The sequence below is a fragment of the Cheilinus undulatus genome, linkage group 9, assembly GCF_018320785.1.
Source record: "Cheilinus undulatus linkage group 9, ASM1832078v1, whole genome shotgun sequence".
Lineage (NCBI taxonomy): Eukaryota > Metazoa > Chordata > Actinopteri > Labriformes > Labridae > Cheilinus > Cheilinus undulatus.
This window is the reverse complement of record NC_054873.1, coordinates 7,212,814-7,240,720: the sequence shown is the minus strand read 5'-3', so window position 1 is coordinate 7,240,720 and position 27,907 is coordinate 7,212,814. Positions and strand designations below refer to the sequence as shown.

General features: G+C 38.6%; 2 protein-coding genes across 3 annotated transcripts; both read right to left on the bottom strand.

Annotated features, from left to right (window-relative positions):
- Nucleotides 1-218: 218 nt before the first annotated feature.
- borcs5 (BLOC-1 related complex subunit 5) lies at nt 219-5,373 on the bottom strand. The gene is made up of 4 exons (XM_041794625.1): nt 4,886-5,373; nt 4,549-4,692; nt 3,832-3,989; nt 219-1,927 (listed from the first exon to the last, which is right to left on the bottom strand). The coding sequence occupies exons 1-4, from the start codon at nt 4,941-4,943 to the stop codon at nt 1,694-1,696; spliced, it is 594 nt and encodes a 197-aa protein (XP_041650559.1). The 5' UTR covers nt 4,944-5,373; the 3' UTR covers nt 219-1,693.
- Nucleotides 5,374-6,725: 1,352 nt separating this feature from the next.
- Nucleotides 6,726-27,037, bottom strand: smc1b (structural maintenance of chromosomes 1B). Of its 2 annotated transcripts, none has more exons than XM_041795769.1 (25): nt 26,896-27,037; nt 26,353-26,541; nt 25,781-25,893; nt 25,326-25,529; nt 24,237-24,475; nt 23,726-23,984; nt 23,240-23,380; nt 21,179-21,261; nt 20,826-21,033; nt 20,241-20,426; nt 19,922-20,113; nt 19,519-19,665; nt 19,273-19,410; nt 18,949-19,065; nt 16,534-16,640; nt 14,622-14,763; nt 14,267-14,412; nt 13,449-13,602; nt 11,795-11,893; nt 11,014-11,170; nt 10,178-10,332; nt 9,254-9,405; nt 8,076-8,145; nt 7,295-7,405; nt 6,726-7,220 (listed from the first exon to the last, which is right to left on the bottom strand). In XM_041795769.1, exons 1-25 carry the CDS (start codon nt 27,002-27,004, stop codon nt 7,113-7,115), a joined length of 3,726 nt encoding a protein of 1,241 aa, XP_041651703.1. In that variant the 5' UTR covers nt 27,005-27,037; the 3' UTR covers nt 6,726-7,112. The 2 variants fall into 2 exon arrangements, with proteins under 2 accessions (XP_041651703.1, XP_041651704.1); XM_041795770.1 differs by lacking the exon at nt 26,896-27,037 and adding an exon at nt 26,762-26,822.
- Between the last annotated feature and the right edge of the window lie 870 nt (nt 27,038-27,907).

Genomic DNA, 27,907 nt, shown 5'->3' with positions numbered 1-27,907 from the left:
ACCAGGATGCACTTCAGCATAGAGATGGCAGTAAGTGGCCCTTAGACCTACAGTACCATTAGATGAAGAAAAAGCTTCTTTCCAGACCCTGCTCCTCTCCAGTGGATTATGTGTATGCCATAAATCCCAACGATTTGTTAAGAGTTTAAAATATCTATATAAATAGATGGATGCCTAAGGAAGTGTAACTTGTGATACACAAACAAACATTCAGCAGATGTTGTACTGAATTTATTGAATCCCTTTTGTGTAACATGACCAACTGTTTCTACAGTGGGGGTTCTGTTTGTGAATCTTTGGTATATGTGATGCTTGGTTATCACTGTAACAAGCTAACAAACAGTTAACATTAATGCTGAAAACCTGGTTTTGTGTCTTCAAAGTGTGGCAAATTTCTAAAAATGTTTCTGTCCAAACATGCACCAATCATTTTCATCAGAATCTGATGGCCAAATGAAGCATCTGGATCTTTGTACAGCAGTTTGCTTTGCATGCAAACAGATTTGACACAAATGTTAGGGCAAAAGTACCCAAATAAATTAAATCCTCTCATCACAAAAATAAAGTTCAAGTTCAGTTTATCAAAACCATCCTGAGTCCAAGAACAGGGTTCTCATTTTGCTTCCACTGTACAGACATCAGAAGTTCTTATGCAATCCACTGGCAATAAATCCTAGTTTACCATGTGGTACGATCCAAAAATGATGCATGGATATTGTTCCGGATTAAAAATAAAAATCCAAGGCATGTGGAGAAGGAGTGAGATGAATACGGGGTTCACAAATATCATAAATCGTGATGTGAAAGATCCAAAACGAATCCACGGGTTCCTGGGCACAAATCTCCAGAGCAGCAGGGGAATTATGAGATTCTTTTGTGTCATACCACTATACGAGTTCTGGAAACTGGCAACACCTGCAGGACGCCGTTTTGAGCATGTGGAGTTCATTCTGACTCCGGCGTAAGTGTTAAATTTCTTTTCATGCTGGTAACGTAAGTAAGAACAGTGTGTACTTGGAGTGAATCCAGCCTGCAGCATTGAAAAGACGGGTTAAGTAATAATCTCCAAACAGTCTGCAGTTGGAGAGTATTTGAGCAACTGCTCCAGGAGAGCAGGGGTAGCTGATAGCAATGGTTAGGATATTTAATGCTAATGATTAAGAGCCTTTGTCCTCAGCAAAACTTACTGCACTGAATTCCATATGAGAAGTTTTAAGATGCTATGAAACAAATCATATTTAATGCCTCTTTATAACCAGTGGGATAACTGGTTTTTCTATACAATTAATTTAAATGCCTGTCATCTCTGCAGCTGGATCTGATTCCAACAACAAATGCTAGACAGAGAGGTTTTTCATTACAGTTTCTCCTGCAAAAAGCTGAAATGAAAACTAGAGCATTTTTGTAGAATAAACTAAACAGGCATGTTAAGGACACGAACAGCTCAGAGATGAGATGTAATGTTGTTTTTTAGGAGATCACTAAGATAGTCACAAAAAGAAAGTGTCCCACAGTGAGAGAACAAAAGAGTTTAAATGACCTTGAGCTGTTTTGTGGCACATTTACACTTTCGCTCTACTTCTATAAAAAGGCTTACAAGTATCCCTACAGTTGGACAGACCTGCACTCTCTCCTGGATAAAGGGCTTGAACGGAGACTCATGTAAGAAGCAGCTGTGGTGTCTTTAAGGAGGCTACTTGGTGGCAGATTCCCCATCAGGCCTCATACTGAAGGGCTCCAGGCGCTCGCTCTCAGGCAGCATGTTGTTAAGGCGCTCCATCAGTGGTATCGTCTGGTCAATGCCCATCTGGATGCGTCTCAGGATCATTGACATCTCGTTGACCTTCTGGATCTGCTCAGCGTACTTGGCGTAGCGTTTCTGGCGCTCCTGCATGATGCTGAACAACGTTTCTACAGACAAGTCCATCTGGAGAGAAACATCGAGGACAGAAGGAGACACAGAATATTACGACAGTTTGAATCATGTAAAAATAAAACAAAGAGGTAAAAACTCTTAGAGTAGGGCCTAAATGAGTGTGTCCAAGCTGCATAATGATAGAGCGTCATGTGCTGCCCACCTCTGTTGCTAACAAGCTTTTACAAATCAAAGAGCCTTTCCAATAAAAACTGAACTTAATAAGGTGTATTCACTTAGCAGTGAACCAAAGTTTCTGTTTCACTGATAAATTTCAGATGAAGATATTTAAAAGTAGGAACGCCTTCTAGTTTTGGTGCAGCCTACCAAAATGCTTTGTATGTAGCTTGCAAACTGGAAGGCTTCCCCCCTTTCAAAATGGGGTTTGTCCCTCAGTCCAAAATTCCTCCTGACCGTTGTGAAGATCTGATCTGCAACTACAGGAAACATTTGGTTGAGGTTATTGCTGCCAAAGGAGGGTCAACCAGTTATTAGCCTAGGGGTTCACATACTTTTTTCACCCTGCATTGTGAATGTTTACATGTTTTGTTCAATAAAAACATGAAAACATATCATTTTTTGTGCTGTATTAGTTTAGGCAGACTGTGTTTGTCTATTGTTGTGACTTAGATGATGATCAGAACACATTTCCTGACCAATTTCTGCAGAAATCCAAGAAATCCCAAAGGGTCCACAAACTTTTTCTTGCAACTGTATGTGTATCAAGCAAAAAGTTAGAAATGCACAATAATTTTCAGTTTTACATCTTAATTTGAACTTTTTCAAAATCATAAAATGTATAAAAATCCACAAAGCAAAGCACAAGATTTGCTGTGTTTAGGAGAGATATTTGTTTCACAATCCAAAATTCAAAAGGGTGTTTCTGAATGAGCCCAACTAATGTTTTACTTGTTCGCCAACTAAAATAAATGTTATATTTGTAAGAAATAACTAATATAAAGGAAGTTTCTGTAAAGACTTTGTGATTTAAATCTATGTGATCAAACAACATATTTTGAAAACAATTTTGAAAGGTGATTGTGCCAGTGTTAGTCTAAAGCAGGGGTGTCCAAACTTTTTTGTCTGAGGGCCACATACAGAAATATATAAGGATGGTAGGGGGCATTTTCATATTCCTTTCCTTGTGGATAATTAAAAACAATAAAACCTATCTTATGTGCTAAAATATGCCAAGTTACTGAGTATGCCTAAATGGTTAATGGCTGACAAGACAAACAGACAATCATTTTCAGGATTTTGGGAGGTCAATCAGATTTCAGACAGCCCTGTTCAGCACTGGTTACCACTGGCTCTGCCCCTGAAATGTCACTGGTAGTGCTATTTGCTACAGTAATCCATCAGGGAGTTATAAATAAAGATATTGTTATGATATTGGTTGCAAATTTGTTTACTCCGTACAGTGTTTTCCCAAATTAGTCACAAAAAAACTTACAAATACATTTTTGTCAAATGTTTGTTTACAGAACTGACATGGTAGCACAGCTACAAAGTTAAATACAGTCAAACACAATCTTCATGTACAAATGTGGGCCATGATTCATTTTTTATCAAGAATTTGTTGAGGACCAGTCAAAAATTGACCATGGGCCGCATCTGGCCCCCAGGCCATAGTTTGGACACCCCTGGTCTAAACCATGCAGGTATCAGATGGTTACAAATAGAGTTAAGGGGTGTGGTTAGGTCATGCCCCATGTACATGGGTGGCCTGGGTTCAAGTACAGTATTTGCACCCCCCACTCTCTCATCCATGTCCCTGATTCTATCAAGTGTCTTCCACTATCAATAAAGGTATAAAAGCCCAAAAAAGTGTATTTAAAAGGGCTTTAAATTTGCTATAAACTTGTTTTAAAAGTTAAAGTGTAGCCCCTGGCATGCTAATTTCTAACCCATGTTACCTCTTTGATCCTCTTAACCAGGGCATTCTGGTCAAAGGCCACGGCCTCAGCACACTGATGAAGATGGTCCTGATATCGCACGCAGAGCTGCATCACTTGAGCAGCATCCAACCTTTCCAGGCACACAGTGCTCGGTGAGGTTTGACCACTCAGCACTCCTGAAGATTAAAAGAGGAGCAAATGATCATTAAGAACAGAGTAACTCTTGACAAAAGGTTGAAACTTAATAAACATCATTACTGGACAGCCACAGGATGTGACAGAACCACCCCTCTAACCAGTTCAAGGAGTAAAACGCCCCCACAGGAAACTCACTATCCACCTCCTAATGTAGTGCTTATGGGTTGCAGTGCATTTAGTTTCACTAAAGAGCATTTGAAAATGGACTGTTGGAAAAAATTATGTCATTTTCAATGTCTTCTAATATTTTGGAGAAGTCAGACCTCACTGCAAAGATATAATTAAATATTAAGAAGACATTCTCCAACTTCGGTTCTCAGTTTGTAATTTTTAATCTTGCAGCTATGACCTTTCTTTTTCTTTCAAATGTTGCACTCTGATATTCAAACTGCTGCACAACCACTCACATGGGTTTGGTTAGGTGCATGCTTTCTGAAGACTATTTTACATTATGGTAGGTATACAAAATGATTTGTCCAAGTCAATTCAACTTTTAAGATAACACAAGGCATCATGTCAGCAGCCTTAAATGTTTACCTTTCAAAAGAGGCTGAAACGTGGGGATTTCTTGAAGCTTTATAACATCAGGGTCGTTGTGAATATTTCTCATCGACTGGGTCCCCTGTGCCACGACGACAATGTCATCCATCTTCGCCTTCTGCTTTGCTGGAGACGGTACCACTGTAATGACAAGAGCACCATTAAAACCAATAGACAGAATGTAATGCACACTGTTTAGTAGTGCTGCATAATTTAGTGATAATGTATGATAGCAATTATACTGGACAATATTGTAATGTGTGATGGCGATTACGGTTTGCCAAAATAAGAGACTTTCACTATAAATGCTATCTAAATAGCCAGTCTTACTCACCAGAGGAGCTGTAGTCGGAGTGTTTGTGCTCCGCATCTCCGCTCTGTTCGGCCCCCATGGTTCAACACTAGCGTTTGTGTGGCTAGTTAGCACGTTAGCAGGCGGTTAGCTTTCGTCAACACTTCCACTAAAGACTGCCATATAATTAATATTTTAATAGCAATTATTCTTCTATCAAACAGGCCTCATATGACTTCTAAACACACTGACACCGACAACCTGAGAAACGGGGGTGGAAATTACATCAGTGTCGGTTCAGTATTTTCAGTTAAAGCGCTAGCTAAGTTAGCACCGTGTCAACGGCTGCGAACGTTCACTTGTTTCCGGTCAACCGTTAGCTCCTGCAAGCGAGAGGAGAGCGCTATCCTGGCAGTGATATCGCTCGAGCTCGAAGCGTTTATAATATTTGTAACAAATATAAATGATCACTGATATGGTGCAGTACTGCTTGAGTTCAGAGGCAGTACTTCCGTAAATAATGATCACGAGGTTGTACTGTTGTCCGTCAAAGCCCTTTACCGCCCCCAACTGTCTCTTATACACGTAGACTGTAGAAAATGTTTGCTCGTGCAAGAACCCCTTTACCATTTTTCTTCTTTTAGCATAATGTGCAAGAAAAAACATTAAATGCAGCTATAATAATAATATTGGCGCTGCCAATAATAAAACAGACTTAAGATGTGGGAACCAAAGCCATTAGATGGCAAAACAGTGTTATGATAACCCAATGTAATCAGTGCAGACCTCAAGGAGTTCAGTTTTTCATCTACTAGACAAACATTTTTTTACCAGCCACTCTATTTTAACAAATAGTATTATTTAATGGGGTAAATTATATAAATCAAGGCACAGTATTCATGTTATAGGCTATTCAATAAGAGTGAGTAGTTGCAAATTTAAACTAAATTCTTGCTAATTTAAACTTTTGTTTTACCCATTTGTTCTGTACTTGACCAAGCAAACATTTGCATTGCTTCCTACCAGGGCACAGCAAGTTCATTGTCTGCATAAGTTTTAATCCTGCTGAAATTTAATCTGCTGTTTGTATGTTCTACATTCTCAAGCCAAAATTCAGGTTTAATTTAAATTTTTGAAATTACAAGCAAGACAGTGGTTCAAACATACCTTTAGCAGACATAGTTGCATTGGAGAACTACTTTCATATGATATTGAGTCAAACTATCCCACATCTGCCTTAAAACATTTGACAATAGTTTTGACAGAGGGAGGAGCAGGTAGGTTTTATTAGTCAGTGAATGTGGAAGTCAGCTCGGCTTTGCTTATGAAGTCAGTAAGAACAGGCAGAAAATGCTGCGTCCCGTCACTGAATTATGGGAGAGTATTAGGTCCACTGAGAATATTTTGTTTTTGAGATACACTATTTTTTTTCTAATTCTGAGATTGAAGTTAGAATTCTGAGAAAAAAAGAAAGAATTCTGAAAAGTCTTCAGATTTTAATTGCTGAATTCTGACTGTAATCTCAGAATTTTCTCAAAATTTTGACTTTAACCTCAAAATTCTGACCTTTTTCCTCAGAATACTGAATTTATAAACAGAATTCTGCCTTTTTTTTCTCAGAATTTTGACTTTAATCTCAGAATTCTGACTCTTTTTTCAGAATTCTGCCTTTAATAACACAAGTAAAAAAAACATTTTGCATCTCAAACATTTTTTTCAGTGGCCCTAATCTTCTTCCATACTGAATCAATATTTTAGGTTAGGCTAGTTTTATTTAGCTGACCCAGTGGCCAGTAGTAGCAGTAAAAAAAATAAACACCTCTTCAACTTGAAAAGAACTTCACGAACAGGGTGGAAGTCACATTAAAATTCAAGGCTTTAATACCTAACTGTGAAGCAACAAATCTATAATCAAGGTAGTGACACACCAACAACTTGAAAACTGCACTTAACCCAGAAAGTTAAATTTTCTGCAGTGCTTAGGGACTCAACAACTGGGTTGCGAACAGTTTTTGTGACTTTCTTTTTAACTCTAGTTATCATAAAACTTTATTTTACTGTGTGTAACTACACACTAAACCAATTGCTGAACCATCTTATCAGTCAAAAAGCTCTAACTTCAATAAAACATACTAGTAATGGACTGAAACATAGACAGGATAATAATCCATCCTGGTTTAAATATTTTAAACCGATATGGCCAGTGAACAAAATGCAAAACACACAAAGGCAAGGGCTTAATGCAGTTAACTTTGAACTACTGAGGTCTTCACTTCTTGTCCTTCTCTTTGTCTGCCTGCTTCCCGCTCTCGTCTTCCACCAGAGGGTAGGAACGCAGGTCCAGGGTCAGAATGCGGCTGAGCATACATTCGTCAAACTATAAAGGAAGATAAAACCATAGTCAGTTCTGTGATGACAGAAAATTTTCATCCCTTCAAAAGCTTTTCTTACATCTGAGTAGACTCCCAGCAAGGCGTCAGCCTTTGAGAAAAACTCTTCCTTCAGGGAGATGACGATGATCTGCATGTTCTTCCTCGACTCCTCTCTGATGAAACTGGTCACCTGGACACAAAGCACCAACACTAGGTAAACACACATGCATCCCATACAAATACAAACCCTGAAAACACAGCCTTTAGAATTATGTTCATGCCATTACACTGGTGTTTCTTTTGTGCTCTGTCAGATATGAAGTCCCTACCAGCAAAATATAATTGTATGCATGCCTGGAAGTGTCAATTAAATTTTAACCAATGTTGCTGTAAATCAAGAGCACTAAGACTCAAGTAAATTGTATCTACCCATGTAAAAAGGTACTATTTACTTTAGCAATAATATTATTACTGTTCCACAATATCTCTGAAACTGTTAATTTTCATTTCCCTTTAATTTGCCATCTGTTAAACTGTAAATTATTTTATTGTGTATTAATTCTCAGAAAGAAAAACATATCTGTTATAGTCCTCCTGATGTTAAGATTTAAAAAAAACCCTGTAGGATGTTAAGTGACAATTATATATATATAAACAAACCTGCAGCAAAAAGGAAATATGATTGTCTTTTTTTCAGGGCTTTGAGAGACTATAACATAAAGTTTAGCATTTAATAAAATGATTATAAGTGTATGTATACCAGTGGAAAAAGGGCAGCACTCTTTATTTAGTTGTATTTAAGAAAGAAATAAGCTGTTTGTTGTTCTTAATCACTGCAAACTTTGTAGGCAGACTCATACCTTTCCGATGTTAGTGTTGTCCAGGGCTGCGTCCACCTCATCCAAGACGAAGAAAGGTGCAGGACGAAAACTGAGAAAAAAATCACACAAACACAAGCTTACCAAAACACAAAACCACAGTGAACATTTCAATTGTTGGTCAAATGTCAAAACCACAAAAAGAATAACTGATGCAACAAATTTAAGATCATAAGTAAGAAAATCAGAGTTATCAAAGGGGTTAAATTACTTTAATTCAAAAGGGGAAAAAAATGTTAAGAGTCAAGCCTTTCTTAAACAGAACATAAAATCAATCAAAAAATCTCCCAAAAAAACAAGAACCTTGAAGCTTTCCAAATCCATAAGGGCGTGAAGGCCCATAGCTGGCTTTTTGTAACCCTAGCAGCGCTTCTTTTTAATTCAGAACTAATGTAGTCCAGCAGTCTGAGTGCTCAACGCTCTGGGAAGAAAAACTGGAAAAGCACTGCGCTTGTCAATGTCACTTCTCCTTCAGTTGCCAAACAAAATCAAGAAGGGGCGGGACTTCTGACAGCAGCAGAAGAGAAACTGATCCAACTTGTCTTTCTTCGTCTTTTTTCAAGAGTAGAAGGTCTGCAGCTGCTTCCTGTGTCAGGACAGGATTCTTTTACATTGTCTGCTGTGTGATTTTTTTCTTTAAAATAAGAAATATGAAGCACATAGAGATACCTGAAAACAATGCTGCAGATTTTATGGGGAGGTGGGATTCATTTTTTTGTAATGTACAACAATAAGAGCTGGCGAGGAGCGCTCTTAAAATGAGGTTATCGGCGCTGCCAGCACTAAAAAAGTTAGCTATGGACACAGGCCCTAACGCTCATCGATCAGCTTTAAGACTCATTACATGATAGCATTTACAGTCAACAGAGGAAACTGTTTTTATTATGTATTTATATTTCATTGTGTCAAGACATCTGTACCTGAACTTTATCAGGTGTTTGTTTAGGAGCTTTGGATGATTCTAATCAAGCTGTCTGGGTTAATTAATGTCAGGCTTACATTGTATTTATTAACTAATTGACCTTTTATTATTCAAACAAGAAAAAGATTTATTTGAACTTATTTTTCCTAGTCCTTGCTTATACTTTGGTGTGTTTCCTCTTCATTTACACCCAGGTATCTTAATCTAATGTGACTGTAAATCACAGGTGCAGCGTTACCTCTGGATGGCAAACAGCAGAGCCAGAGCAGCAATGGCTTTCTCTCCACCAGACAGATTGTCCATGGACATGAAGCGTTTCCCGGGCGCAATACAGTTGTAGTTAATGCCACCAAGGTATGGCTCATCCGAATTCTCTGCACTCAGAATGGCCTGCAACACGTCAGAATTTCTGTTTAATTTTCCATTAGTCCATGTCCTCTTTTAATGATATCTGTTTTTACTCAATCGTTGTTTGTCTAGCACCAATTCATAACTCAAGTTATCCCAAGACACTTCTAAAGAGGGCAGCTCAAGATCATATTGTCTGATGTACGGTTTATAATAAGGACCAGAGCTAATCATCATAAGCTCAGCACTGGCAGTATTAATCCCCCATTACAGAGGCATGAATCACAGCAGAACTAAGCTCATGTTAACTTTTGCATTTGTCTGTCCAGCACTGCAGCTATTCATCCTATAAGGGCTTAAACGCCTGTTTAAATGTTTGCTTAAACTCACGACTCTTTCCTTTTGAGTCCAAAATGACTCAAAGATCCTGACTGTGGCATTAAATGAGGTCAGAGAAGCAGTGTTAACTTGCCTATACAAAACACTATTTCAATCAAGGTTTTCACAATACAGTCTGTTCTTATCTTTCTCATATGAGTTTATTGTGAACATAAATAACAGGTAAATATTTGAGTCTCATATTTTGGTTGCACAAGGGTCGCAGCACACTAAGGTTTGGGAATGGCTGGACTAGGGGAAATATCAACCAATGCAGTTGCATAATGAACACAACGGTCAATTCCAAATGGCTTGCATCACATTAGATACAGCTACACTCAGCATGCCAACTCAGGTTTTGTCAAAAAACTATCTCATATACAAATTACCAGAGCGATGTGTAGTTCTGAAGCTAAATTTAAGTTTCGTGGCTTACCTGAGCACTGCTGTTCCTGCATATTCTTTTATAGATCTGATCGATGATGACAGCCACATGTTCAAAGCACTGGCTGAAGAGTTGGAAGCGCTGGGCTTTCACTTGCTCAAACTCCTGGCTGCACTTTCTGGCAGCTTTGGTGCTGGCATCAAATTCTGAGTGAAGGACAGGAAATCAGAAGTCCAAATACTTAAAATGCCAATGAACAAGTTTAAACTAGAAATATAAATACCATCGCAACACCTGAAATTGCCCTGCTCTTTCACACTTAGTAGTAGTTAACCAGAACTACCACAAGGCACTTACATGCCTCAGAAAAAGTACAGCGATTAGCCAAGAACAAGAACTGAGGTGGTTGTGGAAGTGTAACTGGTGAAAATCTTAATTTAATGGTGAATTTTGTTCAAAATTTTTGATTACAGAGTTAGTAAACAGTTAGTAAACTGATGCATAAAATAATGAGTCTTGACTTGCAAAAAGATTCTTCTTGACTTGAAGTGGACATTTGTGCAAAGTTAAAAGAAAGTTCCTCATGAGATATTGTGTTCTCAAGAAAGGGATGAACATGAGACCTGCTAACCTTGACCTTTGACCTCCAAATTCTAATCAGTTCATCCTAGAGTCATGGTGGACCTTGCATGCAAAAACTGGCTAGGAAGGATGGATGGGAAACTCTCAAAATAATTTCTCGCAGCCCTGATATTTCATTGTTGTTGAAAAAATGAAAGCAAACTAGTAAAGAAACAGAAAATTACATAAACAAAGTGCTGTAGGAGAGATTTAACACATGCATAAATTTTAAAGTTAAAATGTTAGGTACAATAAGCGATAAATACCTTCTGTCACTCCAAGTAACTTGTCCTTCACTTCCCTCATCTTCTCCAGAGCTTTCAGGTTGGGCGCAGGAGTGCGATGCAGCACAGCTTGTATGGAGGACACACACTCCTCCATCCTTTCTAGGTAGGCCTGTGCATCCTTCTCTGTCTGAAGGCTCTTCACACATACAAGAACATGGATAGAAATAAACAGCAATAAGGAAAGAAAGGCCCTGATGAAATGATGATTTTTTTGGTCTTAGAGTAATACAAATACCCCTGTATGTATAGCACTTATCTTTAAATTAACATCAGTAGTGCTTTGGGCATTTCTAACCAACCGTTTCCATTATTTTCACTTAAAATTAAAGTAAAGCTTAGGCTATGTAAAAAAAAAAAAACAAAAAGAAACAAAAAAAAAACTAGCCAACTAAAGTAGCATTCTCCAGCCTTTCTCAAAATACTCATGGTAATAATAGCATTAAATGTTCTCAAACATCTCATACATTAGACTCCAGAAGGGTACAAATTTTCAGGTCTAAAACTGCTGCAAGCATGTAGCCTATTCTTAACACTACTGTCCATAAACTACTATCACAATTTTATATGATCCTAACAAAACATAGCTCTTTCAAATCACAGTGTCATCTGTTTTGGCTAACTGTCATATGGAACAAGGAGAATGTTTAAAATCTAGCTTCTTCTGCACTTTCCCATATGTTTTCATAACTGGAAACCTGGTGTTTTTCAGGTTTTATAGAAGCATGAGAAATTCAGGCAATAATGAAGCCTGATATCTCACCTTGAGATCTGCCCCCAGGTCAGAGTAGTCGATCACCAGTTGTGCCTCTCTCTCGTAGATGTCCATGGTGGCAGAAGTGCTCTCAGATTCTGTGTCCAACTGCAGAAAAGAAAAATAAGTTGACAGGTAAAACTTGGGCTAAAAATACCAGATGCTTTTTAACCCTCTGAGACTGACGCTGTATACTGTATGACAAGAAGAGACACAGTAACCTGACACGCCAGATGGATGTGTTTCACACATCCATCTGGAAAACCTTCAATACTAAGCGTTTGGGAAAGGGCAGAGGATTTGAAAAAAACTCGGAGGGGGATTGGATGAACGTTCTGTCTGTCACATTTTTACGGGCCAATTAGAGCAATAAAACACGTGACGTAGCTGTGACCGAGGTGTGCGTGCGCAGCTGCGGAGGAATAACGCAAACCATGGCGACGGTAGACATGTCAGTACACGACTTCTGTTGTTTTTGAAAAGAAAACAACGCAATGCTGTTCTTTGTTCTTCTTTTAACATGTCATCAAGTTCTGATAAAACTGGCACTTAAGCAGCATCTTCGCTAATCTCTTCCTCCATAACTGCACCAGCTCTTGTTGCTGCTTGCTTACGTCACGACTCCGCTGCACCTGAAAGTACTGCCCCTCATCGCTGATTAGTTCAGTCACTTTCTAACCAGGCCCAAACGGTTCAGACGGGAGCTTTGCAAGATGGATTTGCCAGTGAGAAACACAGAAACGGGCGTATCCATCTGCTTTGCAAGGTTAGAGACACAGGTTATTAAAGGTTAAATAACTTTTAAACCATTTATTATAGCCACTTACTTTTTTCCTCTGGAAGGTCCCCCGTTATGCCATTCTAATGATGTTACCCATGCCTTTGTAGCTGTTACGGTAGCTTTTCTAGTAAGCCTTGTCCTTGGACGACTTACCGGGGTCTTTAAAGATAAATTCACACCAGTAACTCTGATATTGAACGTCTTTTATGATCTATTTTCGACTGTCTCTGCTGCTAGCTTAGCATTACCCACCATGTTATCAAAAAAATGGATGTCACATGGGCTGTACCAACAAATGGCAGGCTGTTCTGTCATCATGTCATGCTTTGCCAAACAGTGCACGTTTTTACACTTAAAAACTGGAGGAGACGACCTGAATAGGCCTGAATAGCTCACAACGGAGAGAAAGGGAGACAGCGGACCTTCAATGTGGCCCTCTGTGTTTCTGCAGACAAGTATTGCTTTGAATAAAGGTATAAACTCAGAAAAATCAAAGACACATAAGAACTATTTGTAAATATGTGAATATTTTGAAGACTCTTTGTGACTGAATTATTATTTTTTCACGTTCGAGCAAAAAAAGTCTTAGTCATTATTGTTTACTGCGTATCACATAAAAATCTTGGAGTTTTAATTTGTATTTAGTTTTTCCTTGTCTTTATACTTCTATAACTTTTTAAAAAATCAAGAGGCATTACTGCAGCACATATTTTCTTGAAGCCCAGGTCGTCCTGAAAACCTAGGCTTTAAGAATTTTTTTACCACAAGGATGAAAATAGCTGAAATTATCAATGTGTACTGCAGGACTGCTGTTATGATGTTCAGAAGAGATCAAGAGGTTTCAATCTTCAGAAGGGACTTCAGCATTTCTCCTTATCCTACCTGCATCTCACTGATTTCTGTCAGACTGCCAGACAGAATAGTGATGGGCAGACCCTGGATCTTACAAGCCAGCAGTAAATTGTGTCTGGCCAGACGTTTCTGCTCCAAGGCCGACTCTGCAGACATCACCTCCCGCTGGAGCTTCACCAACTCTCTGCAAGAAAGATGGGCAATAAATAAATAAATAAATAAGAGCGCTGGGCAAAATTAGTTACTTTTGTTTAATTTTATCATGCTGGTCAGTAGTAATTATTTAAAGCATATAGTTTTTACTGTAAGTTGATGGAGAATGAGAAAGAAACTTTACACCTGTTTCTTGTTTGATCTATATATTTACCAGAATGCACAAATAATTAGTAATAAAGATGCTGTTCCCTTAAATAAGTTTTGAAGAGGTTACAACAAAATAGACAACTAGATCCAATGTCCCTGGGAAAACTACAATTAGAGCGCAAACTCCAGTAGTAAAGCTGTTACTTTTTCTGTTTATAGCAGATCTCCTCTGATGAAGGGCTAACTGTGGCTCTACCATTTCTAATTATCCGAAGGGAAGAGAATCTCAAAAGTAGCCCGACTTTCATGACAGTGTTGTATGAAACTCTCACTTGATAAGGAAGTTCACCCGGTGCGATTGCTTGGGAGATACTAATCTTTGACTTTTTAAATGTCCTTTCTTTGCAGTTGTGCAACATTAAACTGACAAACTTTTTAGGAGACACTTTTGAGAAGCAGCCAGAAGTAGCGGTGCTGCATGGACTACCAGTCCGACAGTCTAAGACAGAGGCAGTAAAGTTGAGGACGAGTGTTAGCGTTAATACTTGTTGATATCTCGAAGGTTTTGGGTTTTCTGGTCCAGCTCAGATTTGGCAGAAGCAAGCTGACTCTTCTTAGGAAGCAGCTGGTTCTTCAGCTCCAGCAGATTGTTCTGACCCTCATCTACTGCCGCCAGCATCTTCTCCTCATCCTGAGCAGGAACGGACAGATCAGGGAAGTAAATCTGGTATAACTGTGTCTAGTAAGAAAGCCCAGTGTAAAGATTTTTAATGGATTCTTTTTTTATTACTCTAGTATGAGATGCACAGGTCCACATACAATGCTTTTCAGTTAACTAACATGTCACAGGTAAGTTTGATAGTAATGATACGACAAAGAATGAAAACATGAAAAGACTACCTTCCTCTGCTCATCCAGGATTAGCTGCTCCTGCCGGATGTTTTCCTCCATTTTGAGGAGCTTCTTCTTGTGCTGGCCCAGTTGGTCTTGTTCATACTCCAGCTGTGCTTTCAGGCGAGTGCACTGACTCTCAAACTCCAGTCTGAAAACAATTTAAAGTTTTTATTTTAACGCAATCTGAAACATCAGGTTCCATTAGTTCTTTGTTTTAAAAATGCAAACCATATAAAAAAGACTTGAAAATACTGTTACCTGTTTTTGGAATAAAGAAAAATACTAGTATGTTGTTTTTAACAGTAAAACTGAGATCCCTCTGGTTTCTGCCAGTTGTCTCTGCATTAGTAAATTTGTTTATTTATATGAAAGAATAACTTAATTATATGTAAAAAAAAAAAAAAAAAAACAATAATTGCTATAGTAGAGTATTCTAAAAATACAAGAAAACACAAAGACGATTTTATGAAATACAAAGATGTTAACAAGACAAGAGGATTAGATTAGGACTTTGATGGTTTAAAACAGGGGTGTCAAACTCAATCACAGCAGGGACCGGATTCTGAATTTAGGTCTGCCCTGAGGGTCAACATTTTACCTTAAACTGTCAACCTTATTTTTACCAGTAATGAATTATGGGGAAAAAATCACAACTTAGACAGGATGGTAAATGATTTTAAGATTTGAAAAAGTCAAAATGATAAGTTTAAAGCCTCAGAATCTGAGGTAAAAACTCAACTTATTAGTTCAAAGGGTCAAAATGCAAAATTAAAAGTCAAAACAATGTTTTCAAAAGGCAAATATATGAGATGAAAAGTCAAATTATGAGTTCTAAAGGTCAACATACAAGTTACATTTTCAATTTTGAGTCTAAAAGGTCAAAATACAGGATTAGAAGTCAGAGTAAGGAGTTGATCAGGTCAAAATACACTGAAAAAAATAAAACATTGGTTGAACTTAAAAAAAATGAAGTAATCAATCACATGAAACATTTTTAATTGAATCAGTTAATTTTTTTTTTTTAAATCAGATAAAGCTATATTTTTTAACTTTATAGAAACTATGTTGGAAGGTTGAGCAAATCTAATTATTTTAAATTGTCCTAAACTAAAAATAAATGTTTCACTTATCGCCCAATATAAATATTCCACTCATTTGAATTTGAAATGGACACCCTGCACACTCACATTCACACCTATGGTCAATTTAGAGTCACCAATTAACCTAATGCTCATGTTTTTGGAGGTGGAAGGAAGCCGGAGAACATGGAGAGAACCCACACGTCTATGGGAGAGCGTGCAAACTCCGCACGGAAAGGCCCTGAACGGGAAGCAAACCAGCGACCTTCTTGCTGTGAGGCAACAGCGCTAACCCCTGTGTCACTGTGCCACCCACAATCCTTTATAACACGTTTTACGTTTTTCCAGCTGAAGGAGACTGTTCATCTTTACAAATGTAAAACGATGTTAAGTTGTGGAACAAAAAAATTAAAACGTGTTGGGTTGTTTTATTGCATCACTGGGATAAAAAGTCAAATCATAAGTCTCAGTCATAATTGTGAGATCCAAAATTAAAAGTATGAAATGAAAACAAGTTAATTTTTCTCCCACATTCATCACTTTTTATCCAATTATTTTTAAGCTTTACTTTTTATCACATTTTTATGACTTAACAAGGATATTTTAAGTCTGCAAGTTTAAATTCACATGTCAATACTGAGGAAATTTGCAGACCTCATACCAGTGGGCTTGTTATTATTAAAACATGATATGATCTTGGGGCCAATAAAAAAGTAAGTGTGGCATCTTTAGCCCATTTGTTTGGATTTTACTCTATGCTGATTTAATTTTGGATTAAGTAAATCTACATCAGCTGATAAAAGTACATTACAGCTAATACCGGGACAGGAAGCAAATACCTCTTCTTGTCAAACTCCATCTGCTGCTTCAGATGGTCCTGCTCATACTCTCTGATGTTGTCCACGCCGATCTCAGCACAGAAGTCAGAAAACACCAAGTCCTCCATCTAAACACACAGCGCATTCAGAATGTTTTCACTGCATTCAGCTGTCACACAATAGCAAACACAAGTTTTAGCAGTAAATATTTCGACCAGCAGTGATGGGAGAGATCCAAGCAACAACCGAATATTTCCATTGTTTTTACTTCATCTCAAAGTGTTTTCTTTAATAATGTGTTCTCTGAGTCCTGTGCTGTTAGGCATGGGCTACCAGAGGGGTCTGTATTGGGTCCACTACAGCTATACATACAGATCTACAGCTATACATGCCTTTGGTCCTTCAAAGTGGATCTGACACTAATAAACTTCAGGCCTGTCTTTCAGCTGTTAGGAGCTGGTTGTCAACAAATTTCCTGCTTCTGAACTCTGATAAGACAGAAATGATGGTTATTGGACCTGAGAGACTTAATCCTCTGTTTGACAATTTTACTCTGTCTTTAGGTGACTGTGTTATTCATTGTAAGGACAGAGTCAAAAATCTTCGTGCCCTCTAAACTCTTACATTTGATTTCCATGTCAAAGAGGTGACCAGAGTGGCCTTTTTTCACCTCAGAAACATTGCAAAGATCAGACCAGTTCTGTTGTTTCAGGATGCTGAGGTCCTAATTCATGCTTTTGTTTCGTCACGTTTAGATTATTGTAATGTTCTCTTATCAGGTTTGCCAAAGAAGAGCCTTCACAGTCTGCAGATGGTACAGAACGCAGCAGCTTGTGTTTTGACCTGAGCGAGTAGATATGAGCATATCACTCCGGTGTTGGCCTCTCTGCACTAGCTACCTGTTCATGTTAGAGCAGACTTTAAGGTGCTGCTGCTAACATATAAAATTGTAAATGGAATTGCCCCATTATACCTGTCGAATTTGGTGAACCTGTATGTCCCCACTTGTGATTTGCGTTCTCAGGGGACTGGGCTTCTTAGTGTCCCAAAGGTCCGTAGAAAGACAGTTGGGGAACTGGCTTTTTCTTTCCATGCACTGACATTATGGAACAGTCTACCTGTAGATATCAGGCAGGCATCTTCCATTGATGTATTTAAAGCAAAGCTGAAGACGCACTTGTCTACTGTTACGTACAGGTCTTAAACTGTTTTTACTGATGTCCTTTTTATTGTTTCAGTATGTTTGTATGTGTTTGTGGATTTCTGGTGTTTTTTATTGTCCAGTTGTTTTTATCTCTATGTACAGCACTTTGACTGAAAGCGCTTTATAAATAAATTTATTATTTATTATTAATATTCATGGATTATTTAGTCAACTGTCCCATTAAAGTACTAATGACTAAAAATGGGTGGTAAAACCATAATTCTTGGAAGTTAAAAAAAAAAAAAAAAAAAATCAGCCCTGATATTGCTTTAATTACCATTTTGAAGATGTTGCTGTGTAATGAACATGTTTAAAATAAATGCTTTAAGAGTATGTATCAATATTCACGAACAGCACCACTGCCAGTGTATGAAGACGATTTAAAAGTGATAAATGAAATCCTTTTACTGGCATATTTGGCAAATGATGCATGTGCACATGTATGCCATTACCAGCGCATATATACTTGTGCGTCATGGCATGGTGTTTGCACAGGGTTGGCACCACGCTCGGTCCTCTCTAAAGTCCCACCATTGGCTGTAATGTGATCCATGGCAATGCAGGGTTAAAAAACATTTCTTCTTTCTGGGTGTAGATCAGTGATGAGAAATGATGAAGTTGATTAATTATACTAATAACCACACTTGGTGCATCCTGGATGGGCACGCCAGGTGAATATAAAGCCATGGGGCACAGGCGGCCTAGTGGTTAAAGGTGCGCCCCGTGTACGCAGACAGCCCGGGTTCAAATCCAATCTCAGGCCCTTAACTGCATGTCTCTCCCCAACTTTCGTCCCTGTTTCTGACTCTATCCACTGTCTTCATCTATCAAATAAAGGCACAAAAATGCCTTTATTGAAGGTTATTAACACATTTAAAATTAATTTTACCCCTTTTAATGCTAAATTTAAATCAAGTTAATCAGTGCTTGTTGGTTATTTAAGGCACTGTACACTTCACCTTTTATACATATATATATATACATTTTCTAAGAGTTGAGTTAGAGTTTGATAAAGGATTAAAGAAATAGAGTACCTGTAGACCTAATGTGCTGTGCTTGCATGTCTGGCTTTTAAATACTAATATTGTTGACCCCAGTAAAATTTAGAGAGGCTTTAAGGGTATTAAAAAATGAATACCACTCAATTCTACTAATTCCATTAATAAATCCCTCATTCAAAAATGCAATTTTAATGCTGTAATTTGTTGACAACAGTGTGCTGCTAGCTGTACCTGGTTGATCTGCTGTCTTATCTTACTCATCTCTGCATCCTTAGCCTCCACACTCTCATGCTGCATCTGGATCTGAGAGTCCAGGTTTGCTAATTCACTCTCCAAACGAGAAATCTCCTGAGAAGAGAAAAAATAATGGGGTCGGCAGAGCTCTGCAATTTCCATTCTGCTTTGCAACTGTTTGGACAAGACAAAACATATTAAACTTCTCAAATGCTACAAGATTCAAATGACAGCTCAATGAAAGCTGACTTACAACCCTATAATCTTCATAGTTCTAATGATGATATGCTGTATGAGAAAGTCACAGATCTCTGGTCTTACCGCCTGACATTTAGGGATAATTTTCTTTCCAAGGTTTTCCATTTCCACCGTGGAGTACTTGAGGCGTGTCTGTACCCCCTGAGCATAAGCAAAGACCTGCTTCAGGTCTGACTCCTTACGATTAAGCCCCATGAAACCCTGTCACAGGACCAAAAATAGAGGGAAGATTAATTGTACACAGTGCATCTCATAAAATTGGGATTCCTGTTAGTAGCATTCTTTCCATTTTTTGGGCAGCTGACTCACGCGTAACTCTGCCATTAGCTGATGTTTGCGTTCAATCAGCCTCTTCATGTCCTTCTCTTCCCAGCATCGAGCTTTGGTTCGCAAGTCACTGGAACCTCCAGAGATGACACCAGACTTTGAAAACAGCGTCCCATCCAAGGATACCGTCTCCAGAAAACACATACTTGAGTTTAGAGATAGACCACTGAGGCCTTGCTGAGATATAATGCTCACAATTATATGATAGCAGATAAACTTAAAAAATCCTTCTAGGGGAGAAGGCATAATTAGGGTCCATCCAATATAAGAACCTATTGTCATTAAGATTTAAATTTTATAGGAGTTTGAATGCTCACCTAGCAACAGGAGTGTGCAGTTAAATGAAATGTGTTTTTTTTTTTTGATGGCTGTGAGCAAAGTTTACCTTCAAGCGCTCCTGCCTGCCAAAGGCCACACTTCTGGCTTCTTTGATGGTCTCACACACCAAAGTGTTGCCACAAACAAACTGCACCACTCTCCTCAGCATGGCGGCACCTGCAGAGGTGTTCACCTGAACAACATCCACCAGCATCTTGGCACTGGGTACCTCTCTCAGTCGCTCATTCAGATGACTCACCTGCATACAGTTGGTCAGTTACATGTGTGTTAATGCGTGTTTAACAAACTTAACTGTAAACTGACATCAACTTATAACAACTTAAACACCCAATAAAAGCCACGCCTAGCTTGACTTTTTATCTTACCTCCAAGTAGTCAATGGGCAGAAAGGTTTCAGGTTCGATTCGCTCTGTCTTGAGAATCTGAATGCACTCACGGGCCACCTTCTCCGAGGCCACAACAATGGCGTTCATATGATGGCCAAACACCTTGGTGACAGCCAGCTGGTACTTTTTATGGATGGGACTGCACAGTTCAGACAGGCGGCCAAACTGCCATAGGTAAAGCATATGAAAAATTGGCAAGGAAAAATAAAAACAGAATATTATTTCCAAACAATCAAGCTGATATTGTAAGAAGCAGAAAAAGCAGTCATACTTGTATGCACTGTAATAAGGCTCCTAGTTAGAAATTAGCATGCAATGAAGAGGTCCAAGACAATAAGATAATTTTTATTTGTAAGAAACAGAATATTTACAGAATTACAATCCTATTTGGTCCTCTTGTACAAGAAACAAGAGCAATAATAAAACCTTAAAATCGTTTCAAAACCAAATTTCATGCTTTTAAATCTGTATTAGAACATTAAATTCCATCCTTATTGAATACCACTGGATCTTGCTTATGCCTCATCTCTGCCTATTATGTCTCTTATTAGTCATGTCTCTTACCACTGTTTGAGGGTAGAGTCTACGGAGCCGCTCCACGATCTCTTTGCGCTGAGTTTGGCGTCTGCTCTCCTGATTGTCCAGACAGGCGTTCCCTAGCTCCTCCAGGACCTGGCCCAGCTCCTGCTTAACCTCTGCTTGGCGCTGTTGACCTCTCTGCAACTCAGCAGTCAGGCTCTCCTCCTGCTGACGGTTCTCCTCTAGAGAGGACCTGGAACATACAGTCACTCTTTAAAGTATGCGCTTCTTTAAATTTGGTATGTATGATTGAGCAGCATCTTAAAACCACAGTAAGTCACAGGCAGACAGCTGGCTAGCATTTTATTGTACAGCCATGTGGTATGAGTGTGGCATACTTGCAAGTCTTGGTGTACTCCTCTAACTTTTCTGCTCTGCGGGTCAAATCTTCCAGCTGATTCAGGTTGCTCTTGATAACAGCCTATAACAGGTGATGTTGACAGTGAGACACAATCCAGGCAGATTAAACTACTTTATAGAACTGTTTCATCACATTTTTAGCTCTCATTGCTCTAGTGGTGTAATTAATAGCTGTCATTAGTGGTTAAAAAATTATGAAACATTGTACACATCCTGCTAAACACAAGACCAAAGTAAAAGTACAGCTACATTGGTTAAAATTTACCTGAATAGGAGCAAAAGTAACTGGTCTATAAGAGTAGTAAAAGTAAGAAGTAGATCATTCAAAGTTTACTTAAAAGTACTGAGTAGCTGCTTTTGGCTACTCAAGGAGCTTGTACACAAAATATTGCATTTCCTTAATGTGTAACAACATCCAACCTGGTTGGTTATTATAAGATGTGCTTTAACCTAAAGTAAAATGCAACAGCTGTTCTCGGCATGACATGTGGAAAAATTCTCTCATCATGTGCTACTGAGCTTCATGTGAACTCAAAATCAATCTACTGTTGGCAGAAAGCTTTGACCTCCTTGTTTTCTCCTTCATTGTTTTTTTACTCAGTACTTAATGCTTTTCAAAATGTAGTGAAGTACAATACTTCCCCTAATTATACTTCAGTAAAAGCAGAATTACTGACATTAAAAACTACTCAATAAAGTACACAAAAACTATTCAAAAACAGTAATTTGAGTAAATGTAAATAGTGATTCTCCACCCCTAGGAGCTATATTTTGATTCTGATATAGTTTTTCCTCACAAACAAAATACTAAAAAACAAAAGTTAATAGTTTACCTACCAGGCCATGCAGACAGACGTCATAATAAACGTATGATAAAGTTGCTTTGTAACTCCTGGGAGCAAAGATTTGCTCACAAGCCTCTCATTAGAAGTTGATGTTTGTTTTAATAACTTGTTTCTGCTGCCTCCCAGTGGCCAAAACATGTTTTTGCTTCTTAAAGGATGTAATAATCACACACTCAGTAAAATCCAAAGTACTCGACAGAAAAAAACACCCCCTGGCTATTTTAAAAAGTAGGTAAATTTTAGTAATTTACTTCCATTTTTCAAATGTATAGATGTATAGATCTATGTCTATACTTCTGCACAGCACCTGAAACATTCATTTGGATCTTTGGGACAGACAACCTTCTACTATGGACCCACCTGACTCCGACTATAACAACATATCAGCCTTACATTTACTTTATCATTACTAAAGATCAATTCCACATTACTACTATATTTATTAGTACTTTGTTCTCTCTATTTCATTATCATCCTAGCTGCTAATGCTAATATTTAATTGTTCTGTTTTCTATTAATCATAGCTGTTATTGCTAATTCCTTGCATATTTCTAGCGCCCTTACTGATATTATAGCTGTATCCTACAAAATGGTAGGTAAGTTTTTGGCCACGACTAACATCATGTTGTCTTTTATTTGTTTCCCTCGTCCCTCTTCTCTTCCTGGTTTTCTCTCACCCCTACTCCTCTAACTAGCCCTCTCCAACCCCAGTGCCGCTTCAGCAGAGGGCTGTCAACATAAGTCTAGATCTACTTGAGATTCCTGCCCCTTAAAAGGTTTTTCTCAGCACTGTAACAGGGCTCAATACTGCTAGTGCTGAGGTCATAGGGATTAGCACTGGTCTTTCTTATAATAGGCCACATAAGAGAGTACACTGCTTTCCACATTATTAAGCAAATGACATTTTTCTCTTATTTTCCAAAATATTAATGCAAATGACAGTGCAGTGCATTTGAGGTTTTTATTTAAAAAAAAATAACAGTTATCATTATGAAGTTTGATCAAAAACATTTGAATTATGCTCTAATGGCTGATGACTTGAAAAACACTCTGTAATTTGCATAAATATTTTGGAAAATAAGAGCAAAACGTCATTTGCTTAATAATTTGGAAAGCAGTGTATATGACACATATATAAACCTTGTCTTGCATTAAATATACAATTAAGGAATACAGTTACAGCAGTAATGATACCTGCACTTCCTTCTTTCTGCGCTGGTCAAAGGACATTTTTATGGTATCTGCTTTGACCTCCCAGTGGAGTTTCTCCGCCTGCTGGCTGTAAACGGCACCCTGCTTTTGAGCTAGCTCCTTCAGCTCTTTGTATCGCTCCAGCTGCAGCAGAATAAATGCAAAAACACATTGATGTTGTCATCAAATCGCCTCACTGTTGGCCCTTTTTGAATTAAATGTACAAATGAGAATACATGGATGAAATAAAATCTGTTCTATGGGTTTTTGTCACTCAGTCAAATTAGCAGTAAATGCAAGCGTTTAAACAATATAATAATGTGTAATGGATAATAAACCCCTGCTGTTAGCCCTCACACTAAATCCAAAGGATATATTTTAGATTCTTTATAGCTCAGGTTTCCAAGCTCCTGACTGCTACCTTGTACATCACAGTAACTGACTTTGACTGAATCGGAGGGGAGGTGGCACTGTCTGACACATACTCACCTGATCCTCATCTAGGTCGATGTCTCTCCCGTGGGAAGCTTCCTTCTCCTTCACCTGCTTCTCGTAGTTCCTCCAGGTCATCTCTAGTTCAGCGATCTCCTGCCATCCCTCTGCCAGCTCCTGCTCTTTAACTGCCATCTGCTTCTGACTCCTCCTCAGGGCATCACGGACCTCCTCAGCTTTCTTCATGTGATGGGAAGTGTTCACCTTTGCCTTGACATACTGGGAGCGACACTGGGACAGAATTTGCTCCTGGGCACTGATTGACAGAGCAACAAGAAGTTAGTTTTGCCCATGAACCTTGTTGGCCATTTATGTACACAAAATATATGCAAAAGAGGTCAAATGAATACCCATTAACTGCCTCATTAGCTTACACTTGTGTGCATTTTCCCTAATATACCTGTTCATCCTTTTGGACTAGAATGTTTATGTTTATTCCAAGTGTGAGAAGCAGATATACTGTCCCGTATTAAATTTTAAAAAGCCCCTAACAACTTTATTTACACACCGGATCTCCTTCTCCATTTGCTGCTGCTCTCTGGTGAGGTGTCCATGTTCCTTCTTGCAAGCTTTGACCATGCTCTCAGCCTCCGCCAGTTTATCGTTCTTGACAGCTGCAGCCTGCTGCTTCTCCCTCAGGGCATCGCTGAAGGCGCTGATGCCCTTCTCATTATGGTAGAGCTCAGCCAAGCTCAGCTGCAGGCGGTTTTGGTAGAGTTCATCCACTAGTGCCTGGTACTTCTGGGCCTGGAAAAGTGAGGATTGGGGGGAGTGCATTAGTAATTCAGGACACCCAAACTTACTTCCACTGCTTTCTCCCACTTCCACAGAGTTTTTACCATGGGAAAGAAAGACTTTGAGCCCCTCTGGTCTCGCCTTACCGTTAACCTGGATAACAACAAATTTCTTTTTAAACATACTTCAACAGGCACCGGTTTAGCTCTGTTGGAAGAGCAGGCACCCATGTACAGTGGCCATGGTCATCAATGCACTGGCTCAATTCCCAGTCCTGGTGCTGTTTGGTGCATGTCTTCCCTCCACTCTTTCTCCCCATGTTTGCCGTCTTTCTTCAGCTATCTAATCCAAATAAAGGGGAAAAGCCCCCAAAAAGGGACCTTTAAATACACGTTAAATTACAGCTACAAAGGGATAAGGTTTGGTAATTAGAGAATCATCACATGTCCTGCTAGTGTAACAGAATGTTTTTTTTCTGTTTGCCTTTTTAGTACTGTGTCTCTTGAGGTTACCGTAGCTGCCATAAAGCAGTTGTTAGTGTTGTAATCTTGTTCTCTGTGCAAATGAAGCCAAAGATGTGGTTGCAGAAGTGATAGCTCTGTGTTCTGTTTACTAATTTCTTACATCTTTGCATTTACATACAGTTATGCAAACACAGTGGGTTTAGCTACACTTGTTATTCTTATCAAGCGGAACCATTGCAACCTAAAAAAACACATGTGCAGTGAACGAGTCACGTTATTCGAGTGAGGACCACGACAACAAAGTATCTAATTACTTGTACCATCCCTAAAGAGATACAACAGAAGGATCGTTCAACTGGAGAGACAGAAATACTGTATTCTGCTTTTTATGTCTCTACCTCCATTTTTTCCTGGGACACCTGTTTCTTCTCTGTGGTTGCTGATTTCTTCTTGTTGAAGTGAAATTGTGTGTCCTCTTTGGCTTTCAGCAGAGCCTCTTTCTTCTTATCATACTCTGCAGAATATTCTCCTGACTGGCTGATGAATTCAAACATCTTGGTCCTCTCTTTCGGATTTTTCATTGCAATTGACTCCACTGCCCCCTGGAAAGGGAGCAAAATGACACTTGTTTTGCAAAAGGCCAATACAATTCATCTCCTTTGAAAAAAGTAAGTTATGTGTTGTGCAGTCCTGTTATGTGTTCAATTCTCTTTACCAAGTATTCCTGCTTTAAAGGTGTGTTTTTATACAGTTACAGCTTTATTACAGGCATGTTCTCCTATGCATCTACAACATAGTCACAAAGATAGTCTCATTCACAATATTTCTGTTACTTGTTTATGCAAATGTTCACCTGGAACACCAGGCAGTTTTGAGCTTTTGTTACGATGCCGATCTTCTGCAGCTCTTCAGTGTATATGGCCAGACTGACGCGTTTACCATTGATCCGATAATCAGAAGAATCCCCTAAAATCACAATAGATGACAGTTATAATAGCAACTGAAACTTGAAGAACAAACTGTGCTTGCTTTATGCTCAATACTGCAAGAAGCAACTACCAAAACGTTTATCTTTGATTTTAAACCGTAAAAGATACTTTTTAAGTTTAGCAGGATACACAAGTCATTATTTGTATTTGTGTTTTTTTCATTTTTTAAAACTTGCATACATCTTCATGAAGTAAAACTTGACTGGACTTGTGGTAGCTTTTGGTCTAAAATACTTATTTCTCTGTTTCTAAAGTTTATGCTCTTTTATATACTTACAAACATTAATAACCACTAAGATTAAACATTTGGCATTAACATTTTGATATTCTTAGCTGAAAGAAGCTTTCCTTTCAATGTAATATATGTAGGTATCTTGCTAAAATACAGTAATTTAACAGTAATAACAATTCATGAGGCTAAACTTCTGAAACCAACCTTGAATGGTCCTGCAGAAAACAGTCTCCTGCTCCTCATCGTCGCAGTACCGCATAGCGACGCGGGCGGTGTCCGCCGCTGGCCTCCCGATGTGGGCTCCGTGAATCAGGTCTCTGAGGTGTTTCACCCGCAGAGAGGATGCTCGCTCCCCCATGGCAAAGCTCAGGGCGTCCATCACATTGGACTTGCCTAAAGTCATTTCAAACCCATAACTATAGGCACTGACTTATAACTTATAAAAGCAATATGTTTTAAGCATTAGATAACTTATAAGCTAGCTAACTTTGTAGCAGAATTTATAAGGTATTTTCCTCATAACCTGACATGTTAAACAGGTTTCTAAATCAACTTAAACATAATAATATGATTAATTAAAGCTTCCTATTTCCTATAAAATGGATATACAAACCGCTTCATGCTAAGCAAGTATAACTTCCGTCCGCTAGCTTTTGTCACTTAGGCTATTAGCATAAACCATAGATTTCAATGCTGTTAGCGGTTAGAAAGCTAGCTTACAAAAGTCCACCGTTAAACTTCACTTACCAGAGCCGTTTGTGCCAATTATACAATTAAAACGCATAAATGGGCCGATAACCTGTTGTCCTCGCCATGACTTAAAGTTTTCGACATTAATTTCTTTTAAATATCCCATTTTACTTGGTGATAAAGAACGCCTTTATTCAATAGTCAAACTACCTGCTTAAAAAGGACAGGAATGCTTAAGAGCGGGAAAAGGCAAACCGTTAAAGGAACTGACTATATCAGTTACTCAACCCTGCTCACCTGAGGAGCCAAATAGTTGAAAAATACATTTACAAGCGCCACAATCTAAGTGGTGAAAAGTGGCGAAACGGCTTTAAGTAGCAATAAAAATAAGTTAAAGGTGGCAAAAGTGGTCAAAAAACAGCAAACACTGGGAGAAAGGTGGCGAAAAAGGGCATAATATGGCAAAAATCTGAAATAAAGGTGGAGAAATGGGAATTAAGTGGAATTTAACTGCAAAAGGCAGGTTAAATGGGTGAAATGTGGCAAAAATAGGCCAAAAGACGCCAACACTCTGGGGAAAGTGGCAAAAATGGGTGAGAGGTGTCAAAAAAATATGAGTTTTAGGTTGTAAAATGGTCCAAAAGTGGCAAAAACGTGGCAAAATATGAGTGGGAAGTGACTCAGAAGGGCAAAAATTAGTAAAAGGTGGAAAAATGGAAATTAAGTGGAACTTTAACTGCAAAATGCAGCTTAAATAGGCGAGAGGTGGCAAAAAATAGACAATAAGGGCAAAAACTGCAAAAAGCAGGATAAAGGTGTTCAAAAATGGGTGAAAATTGACAAAAGAAGTGGCAAAAACAGGGAGAAAGTGGCAAAATTGGGTGAGATGTGCTAAAAAAAATGAATTACAGGGGGCAAAAATGGGCTAAAAGTGGCAAAACTGTGGCATAAATGAGTGAAAATCAGCAAAAAGGTGGGGAAATGGGAAATAGGTAGCATTTAACTGAAAAAGGCAGCTTAAATGGGCAAAAAGTGTTAAAAAGGGCAAAAAAGGGGTCAAAATTGCAAA

Coding starts and splice junctions, on each gene's coding strand:
- borcs5 (XM_041794625.1), bottom strand. CDS start 4,943: ATGGGGGCCGAACAGAGCGGAGATGCGGAGCACAAACACTCCGACTAC. Junction 4,693..4,885: donor CTCCGACTACAGCTCCTCTG/GTGAGTAAGACT, acceptor TTGTCATTACAG/TGGTACCGTCTCCAGCAAAG. Junction 3,990..4,548: donor GTTTCAGCCTCTTTTGAAAG/GTAAACATTTAA, acceptor TTTAATCTTCAG/GAGTGCTGAGTGGTCAAACC.
- smc1b (XM_041795769.1), bottom strand. CDS start 27,004: ATGGGATATTTAAAAGAAATTAATGTCGAAAACTTTAAGTCATGGCGA. Junction 20,427..20,825: donor GACTCTACCCTCAAACAGTG/GTAAGAGACATG, acceptor TACCTATGGCAG/TTTGGCCGCCTGTCTGAACT. Junction 20,114..20,240: donor TGCCCATTGACTACTTGGAG/GTAAGATAAAAA, acceptor AACTGTATGCAG/GTGAGTCATCTGAATGAGCG.